The sequence below is a fragment of the Hipposideros armiger genome, unplaced genomic scaffold, assembly GCF_001890085.2.
Source record: "Hipposideros armiger isolate ML-2016 unplaced genomic scaffold, ASM189008v1 scaffold_178, whole genome shotgun sequence".
Classification (NCBI taxonomy): Eukaryota; Metazoa; Chordata; class Mammalia; order Chiroptera; family Hipposideridae; genus Hipposideros; species Hipposideros armiger.
The window spans coordinates 1,385,514-1,398,560 of record NW_017731528.1 but is presented as its reverse complement, the minus strand read 5'-3'; the positions used below and the strand labels follow the sequence as shown (position 1 = coordinate 1,398,560).

Genomic DNA, 13,047 nt, shown 5'->3' with positions numbered 1-13,047 from the left:
TTGGAGCTAACAACCCTAGGTGCTTGCTTTTTGCCCATTGACCAGATAACTATAGAGCTATCTGCATTATCTATGCAGCATGGCTTTTTTATTATTTTTATCTGAAGACGTCTCTTTTTGGTAATGACAAACGTGTTTTTTAATTTTAAAAAAGCCTGTTTTTTCTCAATACACCTTTAAAGGTGTTTAAATTGTTTTATATATGGTCCAGCCAAGATTTTTAAGAATTTCATTTTTAATTTGTAATAAAAGTTTACAACTTGATTTTTTCCAAAAAACTGCAAGCACCTGTTAATAAAGGTCTTAAATAATTGTCTTTGTGTAAAAAAAAAATAGCAAGATTAAAAAAAAATAAGACTATTCCATCACATTGCTCTTATTATATCGTTACTGTGAGAGCAAGAGAGTTTGTTGGCACTTTAATAAATAAAACTATTTAAATAACTTTTATTTCTTGTTTAGTTGCCTATTTAAAACTTTTTTCCTATTTTTCCTACTCCACAAGTACATAACATCAATGCCATAGCGCATTGCATGGAGGTGTATGAACAAAATTTTCATACTAGTAGGAGGGTCAGTCAAAAGTTCAGAGGCCACCTGGATTAAAGGAAGTCCAGTTGAATTAGTGAGAATATTTAAAATCAGTTTTGTTGCTTTCAGTAGTCTATAAGGAGACTAATAATTATTGAGAAACATAGGTCTTTTAGCCACTTTGGGCCTGTTTGCTATTTGGTATGCTCATGTCATCATGATATTTAGCAAATATTTATTGATTGCCTACTCTGTGCCAGGGACTGTTAAACATGCTTTTTATTAATCCCCACAAATCCACAGGATCTTGTATTATTATCATAACTGAGGAAACTGAGACTTCCAATGTTGAATGAAAGCTACACTACACGTATATCGCACAGGCAATAGTGTGTGATTGCAGAGACTGGGTTTGAACCCAGCTCTTCACCACCACACTGGTCCTTTCCCAGTTCAAGGGAGAAAAATCAGGAAGATGGAGAGAATTTTTCAACTTTTTAGCCCTCCCCCCATAGACCTTTCTTTAAAACTTTAGTATATGTTACCACTTGTTTGCTAACAAGTTGCAGCAGATGACACAACCAGTGTGGAAACAGCTAATTAATATTAGTGAAAAATCCCAGACTTTTTTTGTCTTGAATAGACTTGAATATTTGACAGCCTTGAATATTCAATAGCAGTTATGGACACAAACTTGCAGTTTTTATGATATGCACATTTTACTAGTAAGCTGTTCCTGGTTTATATGATATTAATAGAATTAAATATATGCCAGTTTTACAGGTAAGTCTCAGGTACGTTGCAAATAACTACTCAAGTTGAAAATTCATGATACAGTAAAAAGGAGAGAGAAATGGAAGCCTGGTTTGTAAAATAGGATTGAGTTTGTACTTGAAGAATGGATAGTATTTAATGAGAAAGAATGACAATGGACATATATACAAAGGCAAGAAGATGCTTGAGTTGACCTAAAAGCACAGTGCAAGCTGGGAAGTGATGGGTATAATATATTATAGTTTAAAATATACTTAATCAGTCTCATAAAATATACTTAATAAGTTAAAAGCACTATTTCAGGCTAGTAGAAGAATTTTAATAAAATGTTGAAGAGAATTGCTTTTATTAAACATCTTAATTTTTAACAGTTATTTTGTCTGATACAATGTCATAAATTTGGTACCATGTTACATTTCATATGCAATTCTGGAATTGATGGAAACTTTTTTTTTAATCTAGGAATATTCCCTGGGCTTTTGAGAAAATAAAGAAAGCAAGTGAATGGGTAAGAAGAAATGAAGGACAATATCCATCCATCTGCCAACGGCTTGAGTTAGGTAAAGACTGGGACTCGGCCACTAAACAGCTACTGGGAATCCAACCCATAAACACCACTTCTCTCCACAAAGTTCTTAATTAAGTTCAATTCTAAATGGAATAAAGTCGTATTTTAAACTCTTTTCATGCTTCTATCTATAAAATAATCAAATATAAATAGATACCTATAATGAAATTTAATTATGATTTTATTGCATGTAACAGTTAGTCACTTTAAAATAAATGGATGCAGAATTTATTATTTTAATGAACTAACAAGCAGTTATAAAATAAAAATTACAATATTACAGATATTTTGTATTTAAATGTTTCAAGGTGATGAGAAACACATCTGGGTGTTCTGGGAAATTCATTGCCTTCTCCGCTTTCAGGAGTCTGGTAGACAACTGGCCCAGCTGGACTGAGCAAGCTGGGAAGAAACAGGGTCTGTGGCCGATGTCTGCATTCCTGGCATCCAAGCCTGTTTCTAGGGCGCTGGGTTCCCAGACCTTGACCTCCAGCATGCATATCCCGTGGTGTGGGTTCTAGTCTGCAGATCCCTTGATACAGTTATTGTTTTAGAGAAACTAGGTGTCCCAAGCAATGCTTTTATGGCTCTTGCTTTTGGTGTTACAACTCAAATCTCATCACCAAACCCAAGATCATGTAGATTTTCACCTATGTTATCTTCTAGAAGTTATATAGCTTTATGTCTTATGTTTATGTCTATGATCCATTTTGAGTTAATTTTTGTGGAAGCTATAAAGTCACTGTCCACCTTCCTCTACACTACCACTTCTAGGCCATTACCTCTCTATTTACATAAAACCCCAGTTTCTTTGAATTATAGTCTGCTGGCAGCCCAGCACCTCCCCTCATTCATGTGGTTCAGAATTTCCCTTTCTACTGCTAGTCCTGCCTTCCTCTTGAGTGACATCCTGATGCGTGACCCATCCTAACTCCCTGGGCCTGAACCACAGCTAACTGAGTCTTGGCAGAGTGCTTTGTGATCCTCCTGGTACCCGAAGGATGGGAGGCTTGTGAGGAGCTGCCATGAGGAGGGGAGGCTTGTGAGGAGCTCCCACCTGCCTCACTCTCCCTGGGAGGCTGTCATGAAACCAGTTCTCATCACCTCCCAGTTCTGATGAGGTTTGAGGCTCAGGACACAGCTGCAAACTAAAAATCCCCCTAGCTGGGGCCGGCCAAGTGGCGCGATGGTTAAGAACTGGCTTGCGATGCCAGAGGGCCCCGGTTCGGATCCCACACATGAGGGCCAGTGACACTGCCCTCTGCAGCTAAGATGCTGAACAACAGCTCAACCTGGAGCTGGGCTGCCGTGAGTCGCCAGCGATGGCGTGAACTGCAGCCCCTGTGGCAGTGGGTTGCCATGAGCTACCGTGTGTAGCCAGCAGCCAGCGTGAGCGGCCAGCAGCCGCAGTGAGCAGCCGTCTAGAAGCCGGTGACTGATCTGCCTCGCCCGGGAAGAGCGCAATGATGGTGCCAACTTGGGCCAGTGAAGCAACGTCCTCCACAACTAGACTGAAGAACAAAATGACAGCAACTTGTCTGTTCCCCTTCCCCCAATTCCCCAGCACTGTTCCCTTCCCCCCAATACCCCAATAAAAATCTTAAAAATAAATAAATAAATAAAAATAAAAATCCCCCTAGCTGTTTCCAGAACTGGCTCCTTAACAGTGATGTTTCCCACAACTCATGTTCCCATTATCTAGCTCCTTAAGGGGAGCTAGCATCTGGCTACACTTCCTCTTGCTGTTTAAATAAACTATCTAAATCTAAGACAGTTTGCTGTATCTTTACTGGCTGAATCGGTAAGGTCTTGTCCTTGGCCTTACCTGCTGTTTGCTTGACATAATCACAGAAGATAAACGGCCTTTTCTTGATTTGTTAGATTAATGGATTTCAAAGGTTGATAATACCCAGTAGCAGAATGTGAGTAAACAGATACTTCCTTACATTACTAGAAACATATACTAGTAAAAAAAATTTGCAGTATAGGTATTACAATTTAAATCATTACCCTCCTTGACCTGTAAATTTCACTAAAAGGAATTTCACTTCTAGAAATTCATCTTATGAAAAAATGGACACATACATGCATATGTCATATATGCATATATACCGGAGATGTAAAAAAAATGTATGCAAGTGGACACTTTGGTCAACATTGCGCAAGCAGTTCACCATAATCTGAAGTGTCTGGACACTGATGGTAACCACTTTGAGCACCTCTTATTATTGCAGAAGTCAAGTGTGACTTGTATTCATCTTTTGTTATCAGTGTATATTATTACAATTTTAATAGTTTTTATTATTACAATTTTAATAGTTTTTCTTAAAATGTGTATACATTTTTTTTGCCCCCTCTTTATAGTGCAGGTGTGGAACAATGCAATAGAGCTCATTTAAAAAATTATATAGGGGGGCCAGCCGAGTGGCGTGTTGGTTAACAGTTGGCTTGGGACGCCAGTTCTGAGCAGCAGGGCCCCGGTTCAGATCCTACATTAGAGCCAGCGATGCTGCGCCTGCTACAGCTAAGATGGTGAACAACAGCTCGACCTGAAGTTGGGCTGCCATGAGTTGTCAGCGACAGCAGTGTAGGCTGCAGTGGAGCTGCAGTGGACTGCTATAAGCTACACTGAGTGGCTGGCAGCCAGTGTGAGCAGCTGGCAGCCGGCATGAGCTGCCGTGAGCCACTGTGAGCGGCCATCCAGGGGCTGGCGAACGATCTGCCTCACCCGGGAAGAGCACAATGATAATACCAACACGGGCCAGTGAAGTGACGTCCTCCACAACTAAACTGAAGAACAAAAGGACAGCAACTTGTCTGTTCTCCTCTCCCAATTCCCCAATAAAATCTTTTTAAAAAATTATATAAATGGGTGTTTATATATGTATTACATAAAAATCTGTCATGTCATATTCCAAGCTCTTACCTTTGAGGAATAGGAACTTTATATTTCTATATTATATTTTGGAGGTTAATTGAAAAAGTTTTATAAGGAACATACACACTTAAATTTTATTATTTCAAGGTTTAAAATATTTTGCCAAGTATTTTATAAATTTAGAACCACCTTCTCTTCCCTCTTCTTTTGCTGTTGACTTGAAGAAATAGGGTCAGTTGTCCTATAGGATATCTCCCACATTCTGGACTTGTCCAGTTGTTTACTTTTCTCTTTCCCCGTATTTCCTGTAGACTGGAAATTATATCTAAAGGCCTGAGTAGATTAAGAGTCAACATTTTTGTCCACAGAAGTTGTACAGTCTGGTTATTCTACTTTCAGTAATGCTCACATTGATCAATGGGTTTCCATGGTGACGTGTTTCACCTACTGACAACTGTCTGTGGAGATACTTTGGCATCTACTTCCTCATCCATCTTTCACCTAATAGTTTTGTTGCTTGAAATATTGTGATTATTTTCTTCTACACTTCTTATTTGGAATGCTTCTGAAAAAAATGAGCGTTCCTCCCATCAACAAATGTTATTTGGTTATATTGTTTTTAAAAGCTTATTTTTTAAAATGTATCCATATCGAAATGTTGTGTGCCTTCCTTTTACAAACTGAGTCCCTGGAAGGCAGGCTATGCTCATTTGTATTCCTAATGCCTACTAGGGTCATGGTGCACAGAATGCATTCAGTAAGCTAAACAAATAACAAATCAATGCGCCAACTCAAAGGTCTGGTGATCCTCTCCAAAGAGATCTGCCAGGTTATGGATTATTCTTTCATTAACCTTAAGAGAGTTAATTTTTAAAAGTTAATCTTGTAAATTAGATCTACCGTTCAAAGAAACAAAAGTAAAATGCTAGCTGCCAGGAAGACTTTATTCGTAACTCAAAACGAGAAAAATATTTAGGCAGCTTTGGGTGACTATCTTTGTCAATCAGTCGTGACCTGCAGAAAATACTTTTAACACGTCCTCTGATATTTTCAATGAAAAAAAACTAGAACTTGGAAACTCAATGTATTTTAGCTTGATGATGATGATGATGATAAAAGTCTTTAAACAATACTCGCTAAAGTATAATAGCACTATGAGTAGTTTGGATCGTTGGCACGCTTTAAATGAATCACAGCTGAACACAAGGATTGCTAAGCGCTCCGTTCTGGCCCTCTGGGTCTCGGCAGCTGGCTGGAGCTTTTCCTAAAAATCCTCCAGCGAGACGCGCCCGCAAGTCCGCAAAGAGGAGCCCCACACAGGGCCACTGGCTCTACCCTCGGGACCGCCTGACCCCCACCCCCATCAGCTCGCGCCCTCTGAACCCCCGCCACGCAGCAACAAGCCCTCCTCCCCGCCGCAGCCCAAGTTCCCCGCCCGCCGCGACGGCCCGCTTTGCTGGCCGGGCGCCCTTCGGCCCGCCCTTCGACCCGCCCACCCACTTCCCGGAGGTCACGCATGGGCCCCGGCGTGCCTACCTCGACGTGATTCGTTGCTGTGCGTGCCGTTCAGGGGCCCCGGGCCCGTCATTGGCGGATTCCTTAGGGATGAGGGCCGATCGCGGAGCGCAAGGAGTGCCGGGCGTGCGTCGCTGGTGTTCTTGCTGGGCGGTTTGCAGACTTCTGTCATGGCGGCGGCAGCCGTTGCTGAGGGGGCGAGTGTGGATTCGGTTCCCGTTTCTGGAGCACACAGCCCCAGTGAGCTGCCCGTAGGCGAAGGTGAGCGAGCTGGAGCAGTGGGCGAGGAGAAGGATGCAGCCACTAAAACAGCGGAAGCCGTGGGGGACAGCGAGGAGGATGGGGAAGATGTGTTCGAGGTGGAGAAGATCCTGGACATGAAGACCGAGGGGGTGCGTCAGCGGGCCGGGCGCGGGCTCGAGGGGGCGGCGGCGGGGGCGCGTCTCAGAACGCTGGAAAGGGTTGTGTCACCAGAAGCGGTTTGAGGTGCGGTGTGTGATGGTGGGTGAAGGGTTTATACGATCTCGGTGTTGACATACCTGGTTGGGGCCAGTGCTCTGCTGGAAAGGGGTGACATTGAAATTAATCTGTTCTTCAGAGTCCACGTCCACGCCGTCGTTTCAGTGTTTTCCGAAGCTGTGATCAGTTTCTGGTGTGAAATCTTCAGGCATTATCAACTACAATTAAAAAATAGAAAATTTTAAACCTGTGGAATCCCCATTCGCCCTCAGCATCTCACCCTAGACGGTAGGGTGCCTTTGAAGGTCTTCCCTGTGCATACTCTGATGACAGCCACTCAGAGATGCCTGATACCCCTTACTGCAATGGTGCTCTCTGTCCCCTCTCCTGCTAAAACCCAACTCAGTCTTTTGAAGGCCTCAATCCATTTCTCTCGCAGAGCCTCTTTTGACCATGATCCCTGCAGGAATGAGGTGCATTCCCCTCTGCGCCCTTCTAACTTTTTTGACAGACCTCTGCTTTAGCACTTAAAGCATCATCATTCTTTGTGTGTTGTTCTCTTCTGCTAGACTGTAGTCTCAAACACAGGAAACATGACTTCATTAATCTTTGTGTCACTGATACTTAATGCAGTGCCCAACATGCAGTAAATGCTTTTAGATTGTTGGTGTGAGTTGACCAAAGGCCCCACACGGTGATCAGATCTTTATATTGTACTTTAAAAAAAATTTTTTTTATTTGGGGAATAGCCGTGGTTATTGGTTACACATTGCTTTCATGGCATATTTCAATGGCATAATTGACTCTTTTAGGGAGGGCGCAGCTCACAGCGGCCCATGCAATCCCAGCAACCCCAGTGCTATAAGCACTACGCTCCAACCAACTGAGCAAACCAACCACCCTTATTGTGTTTTTTTTAAAGAAATTTTATTGGGGAACAGTGTGTTTTTCCAGGACCCATCAGCTGCTCCAAGTCAAGTAGTTGTCTTCAATCTATAGTTGTGGAGGGTGCAGTTCTGTGGCCCATGTGGGAATTGAACTGGCAACCTTAGTGTTATGAGCCTGCGCTCTAACCACCTGAGCTAACCAGCCATCCCTGTATTCTTTTTATTGTCTATTAATTTCCCATTCATCATGTGCTATCCTGTGTTAATTTTTTTTGTCCATTCAGCAAACTTTTTTTTTTTTTAGCTGAGCCATCCTGCCACCCGTTGGCAGCTCAGCGGCAGCTCAGCTCGGGCTGTGAATCAAACCAGGGACCCTGTTGCTCAGAGCTCAAACTGTTGAGCTAGGTCTTAACCAACTGAGCCACTCAGCCGGCCCTCATTCAGCAAACTTTTTAATCAGCTACTGTGTGCTAGGTGCTGTGCTGGGTCCTGAGGATATAGAGATGAACCTGTAGCATACATGCTTGCTGACATTAAAAAGCTCTCCTGTCCAGTAAGTAAATAAGTAATTGAAATCCAGTGACATTACTACAATTGTTAGTTGCAGTACAGTAAAGATAGGAACTTTTTTTTTTTTAAGACTTTATTGGGGAATTTGGGAAGGGGAACAGCCAAGTTGTTGTCCAATCTTAGTTGTGGAGGGTGCAGCTAGCTCAGCTCCAAGTCCAGTCACCAGCCGCCCATTAGTAGCTCATGGCCACTCAGCTCAAGGTGCCGAGTCAAACCTACAACCTTGTTGTTAGGAGCACGTGCTGTCACACGCTGAGCCATCCTGCCACCTGTTGGCAGCTTAGCTCGGGCGCAGCTCACTGGCCCATGTGGGAATTGAACTGTCGACCCTGTTGCTCAGAGCTTGAGCTCTTAACCAACTGAACCACTTGGCCGGCCCTTTTTTTAAAAAACGTGTTGTTGTTTTTTAAAAATCCTCATATTTTATTTTTATTTTATTTATTTTGGAGGGGGGAATTGGGGGAGGGGAACAGTGTTGGGGAGTCGGGGAAGGGGAATAGACAAGTTGCTGTCCTTTTATTCTTCTGTCTAGTTGTGGAGGACGTTGCTTCACTAGCCCATGTTGGTATTATCATTGTGCTCTTCCCAGGTGAGGCAGATCTGTCTCCTGCCCCTGGACGGCCGCTCACGGCGGCTCTTGGCAGCTTACGCTGGCTGCCAGCCACTCACGGTAGCTTATGGCAGCCCACTGCAGCTTCACTGCAGCATATGCCGTCACCGGCGATTCAACGGCAGCCCAGCTACAGGTGGAGCTCTGTTGTTCACCATCTTAGCTGTAGAGGGTGCAGCGTCACTGGCCCTAATGTGAGATCCAAACCAGGGCCCTGCTGCTCAGAGCTTGCGTCCCAAGCCACTCTTAACCAACATGCCACTCAGCCGGCCCTTTTTTATTTTTTAAAAGATAGGAACATTTTTAAGTATAATTTTCCCAAATATATTGCAAGCACCTTGAAGTGAGAGGTGGAGCCAATCTTCGACTGTTTTGTATCACCTGAATTCAACATAGTGCTTGGCACATAACAGGCATTTAGAAAATATTTGGTCAGGAGGGTAACATCTTTAGAGTTAAGAGGATTCACCTATTTATACAATCTAGTTTTGCTGGTCCCAAAGAATTGTAGTTAGTGTACCTAAAACCCCATACTCTAGTCAAAAGTGGATGAAACTAAGAAACTTAAATGTTTAAGACAGTAAAGGATATAAGTTGAGTGAAAATTCTAGTTGTCAGAGCCTTGGATTTGTAGGTGCTCTTGTAAATGAGTGGCTTATAAAATGAATAGGACTATGGCAGTTACTTTGGAAATCCTGCTGAGTGAGCCAGCCACTTGACAAACACAGGGTCCTGATAGTGGTTTATTAGGCCTCCCTGTCTAAGGGTTTAATATACGCTGTCTGTGGCATTTCTGTTCATAAGCCACCAATCTGTGGTATTCTGTTATAGACTAAGACAGTCACTGTGGTGAATGTTGACTTGGGGGACTTGTTAAAACTAAGTTTATGTATTAGCCATGCCCTTTGTTTTAGTTTATTGCTAAATGTAAACTTTTTGTGTTTTCAGAAAATTTAAATGAATCTGACAGAATCTCAGAGCTTGGGCTTCAATTTTGAATTGGAGTCATTTTTTTTTTTTAATTGGAGGGGAATAGTGCTGGGGAATTGGGGAGGGGGACCAGCCAAGTTGTTCTTGAATCTTAGTTGTGGAGGGCGCCAGTCGCCATCTGGCTGCCCATCGGCAGCTCGTGGACTCTAAGCTCAAGGTGCCAAGTTCAGTCTTAGTTGCAGATGGGCATAGCCACCATCCCATGCCGGAGTTGAACCCAGCAGCCTTGTTGTGAAGAGCACATGCTCAATACACTGAGACATCTGGGTGGCAGCTCAGCTCATGGTGCTGATTTTAGTCTTAGTTGCGGGCAGGCGTAGCCCACCATTGAACAGGCAGTCTTGTTAGGAGCACGTGCTCTCACCAGTTGAGCCATGCCGCCACCTGTTGGAAGCTCAGCGGCAGCTCAGCTCGGGCACAGCATCACTGTCCCATGTGGGAATCGAACCAGTGGCCCTGTTGCTCAGAGCTCATGCTCTTAAGCTAACTCTTAACCAACTGAGCCACTTGGCTGGCCTCTGGAGTCATTTTTACATAATAAAAAACTGGCATTTTTTTCTTATATTTGTGGCCATTTGATGAGATTATTTAGTGTATAAATAAATGTGTTTTTTTATTATACAACTTAATGAATTATCACAAAGCCAACACCTATATAACTCCCACCCAACGTAGGAAATATTAGACTGGCAGCCCCAGAAATCCCTTTTGGATCCCTTTCCAATCAGTACCTCCTCCAGTCTCCCATAATAACTATCCTGAATTATTATATGGTAATTACTTTCTTTCCTTTGTAATTTTTCCACCTAAATATGCATTCCTCAGCACTTTAGTTTTCCTTATTTTTTCCTTCATTTAAATGGAATCACAATATTTGTTTTGTGTGTGCTCTTTTTGCTCAACAATATCTTTGTGAGATTTACTCCATGTTGTGTGGAGCTGTAGTTTCTTTGATTTTCATTGCTCTACAGTATTCAGTTGCATGAATATATTCCAGTCTATCTTTTTTACTACTGTTGATGGGTATTTGAGTTGTTTCCAGTTTTGGGCTATTGTAAGTAATGCTAGTATGAACTTTTACGAACATGTCTCCTGGTGCATTGTGCATGTACATTTCTCTTAATTATATACACCTAAGAGTGGAATTGTTCAGACATAAGGTTTGCATATATCTTCAGGTTTTTTTAAATTTTATTTTTCAATTACAGTTGACATACAATATTACATTGGTTTCAGGTGTACAAGATAATGATTAGGCATTTATATAACATGAATTTACCACCCCGATAAATCTAGTACCCATTTGACACCATAGTTATCCCAATATTATTGATTATATTTCTTATGCTGTACTTTACATCCCAGTGACTATTTTATAACTGTCTCTTTGTACCTCTTAATCCTTTCTTGTATACCAGAAATGATGTGTGACACAGAGTGTTGTCATGATAAGGATAATTTACAGCACACTTTATTTTTATTTATTTATTATTTTTAAAAGATTTTATTTGGGAATTGGGGGAGGGGAACAGTGTTGGGTAATTGGGGAAGGGGAACAGCCAAGTTGTTGTCCTTCAGTCTTAGTTGTGGAGGGCACAGCTAGCTCAGCTCCAAGTACAGTCACCATCCGGCTGCCCGTTGGCCGTTCGCAGCCAATCAGCTCAAGCTGCTGTGTTCAATTTTAATTGCTGGTGGACTGCGCCCACCATCCCATGCGGGAGTAGAACCGGCAACCTTGTTGTTAGGAGCACAGGCTCTTGCGAGCTGAGCCATCCTGCCATCTGTTGGCAGCTCAGCTCGGGCGCAGCTCACTGGCACATGTGGGAATTGAACTGGCGACGCTGTTGCTCAGAGTTAGCACTCTTAACCAACTGAGCCACTCGGCCGGCCCACGGCACACTTTAACACACCACTCAACTGTAGCTCACACCTGACTAACTGCACCGAACAAATTGAAACTTGTCACACACTGTTACTAGGGTTCAATGTGCCGCTTCCTGTATTGAAGATCCCTGCCTTTGTGTTGAATGGCACTTGGCACCAACATTCACCATATTTTGTGATCATAACAGAAAGGCTCCGTGTCACACATCCCTTCTGGTACAACAGTTTCTGTCAAATAAAAACATTACAGTATGTCCTCATCCACCTTATTCACCAGATCTGGCACCGTGAGACTCAGACTCTTTCCCAAAGTCAAAATGACCATGAAAGGTAAACATTTAGAATCGATTCAGGACATTGAGGCAGCCACAACAGTACAACTAAAGACACTCACAGAAGAGGACTTCCAGAACTGCTTCAGAAAGTGGCAAGATGATGGGATAAGTGTGTTCGAAGTGAGGGGGAGTATTTTGAGTGGGATTAATGGCAATGTGTCTTTCACTGTAATAAATGTTTTTTATTTAAAGACTCACTGTACTTTGTGATCACACCTCGTATGTCTATTTCCTTCACCAAGTTAGGGAATTTTTCTGTTATTTCTTCAAATAGATTTTCAATTTCTTCCTCTCTCTCTTCTTCTAGTACCCCTATGAAGCAAATGTTGGTATGCTTGATGTTATCCCACAGGCCCCTTAAGCTGTCCTCATTTTTTTGGAGTCTTTCTTCTTTTTGCTGTTGTGATTGGGGTGTTTTTTGCTACCTCGTCTTCCAAGTCACTGGTTTGATCCTCTGCTTCATCTGATCTGCTGATTCCCTAATATAGTTTTCATTTCAATTATTGTACTCTTCATTTCTGACTGATTTTCTTTTTTTTAAGATTTTATTGGGGAATGGGGGAGGGAACAGCATTGGGGAATCAGGGAAGGGGAACAGACAAGTTGTTGTCCTTTTGTTCTTCAGTCTAGTTGTAGAGGACATTGCTTCACTGGCCCATGTTGGTATTGTGATTATTGTGCTCTTCCCGGCTGAGGCGGATCAATCGCTGGCCATTGGACAGCTGCTCACAGCGGCTCTTGGCAGCTTACACTGGCTGCCGGCCGCTCACGCTGGCTGCTGGCCACACACGGTAGCCCATGGCAGCCCATTGCAGCCCCACTGCAGCCTATGCCGTCACCAGCAACTCAACGGCAGCCCAGCTCTAGGTCGAGCTGTTGTTCACCATCTTAGCTGTAGAGGGCGCAGTGTCACTGGCCCATGTGGGATCCGAACTGGTGTCCCTGCTCCTCAGAGCTCGCATTCCGAAGCCAACTCTTAACCAATGAGCCACTTGGCCCTCTTTTTCATGTCTTTTTTTTTTTTTTAAGATTTTTATTGGGGAATT

General features: G+C 42.9%; 2 protein-coding genes across 9 annotated transcripts in view; both read left to right on the top strand.

Moving 5' to 3' along the window:
• Positions 1-1,988, top strand: part of PARP4 (poly(ADP-ribose) polymerase family member 4) — an 85,803-nt gene extending 83,815 nt beyond the window's left edge. For all 4 annotated transcript variants that reach the window (XM_019652403.1, XM_019652402.1, XM_019652405.1 and 1 more), the window contains one exon: positions 1,768-1,988. In XM_019652403.1, the coding sequence (XP_019507948.1) occupies positions 1,768-1,948 (181 nt within the window). In that variant the 3' untranslated portion in view covers positions 1,949-1,988. The remainder of the gene's footprint in view (positions 1-1,767) is intronic.
• Positions 1,989-6,360: 4,372 nt separating this feature from the next.
• Positions 6,361-13,047, top strand: part of MPHOSPH8 (M-phase phosphoprotein 8) — a 53,725-nt gene continuing 47,038 nt past the window's right edge. For 3 of the 5 annotated variants that reach the window (XM_019652333.1, XM_019652332.1, XM_019652330.1), the window contains exon 1: positions 6,364-6,658. In XM_019652333.1, coding sequence (XP_019507878.1) covers positions 6,437-6,658 — 222 coding nt within the window. In that variant the 5' untranslated portion in view covers positions 6,364-6,436. Of the gene's footprint in view, positions 6,659-13,047 lie in introns of all 5 variants that reach the window. The other 2 variants (XM_019652334.1, XM_019652331.1) reach the window with 2 other exon arrangements.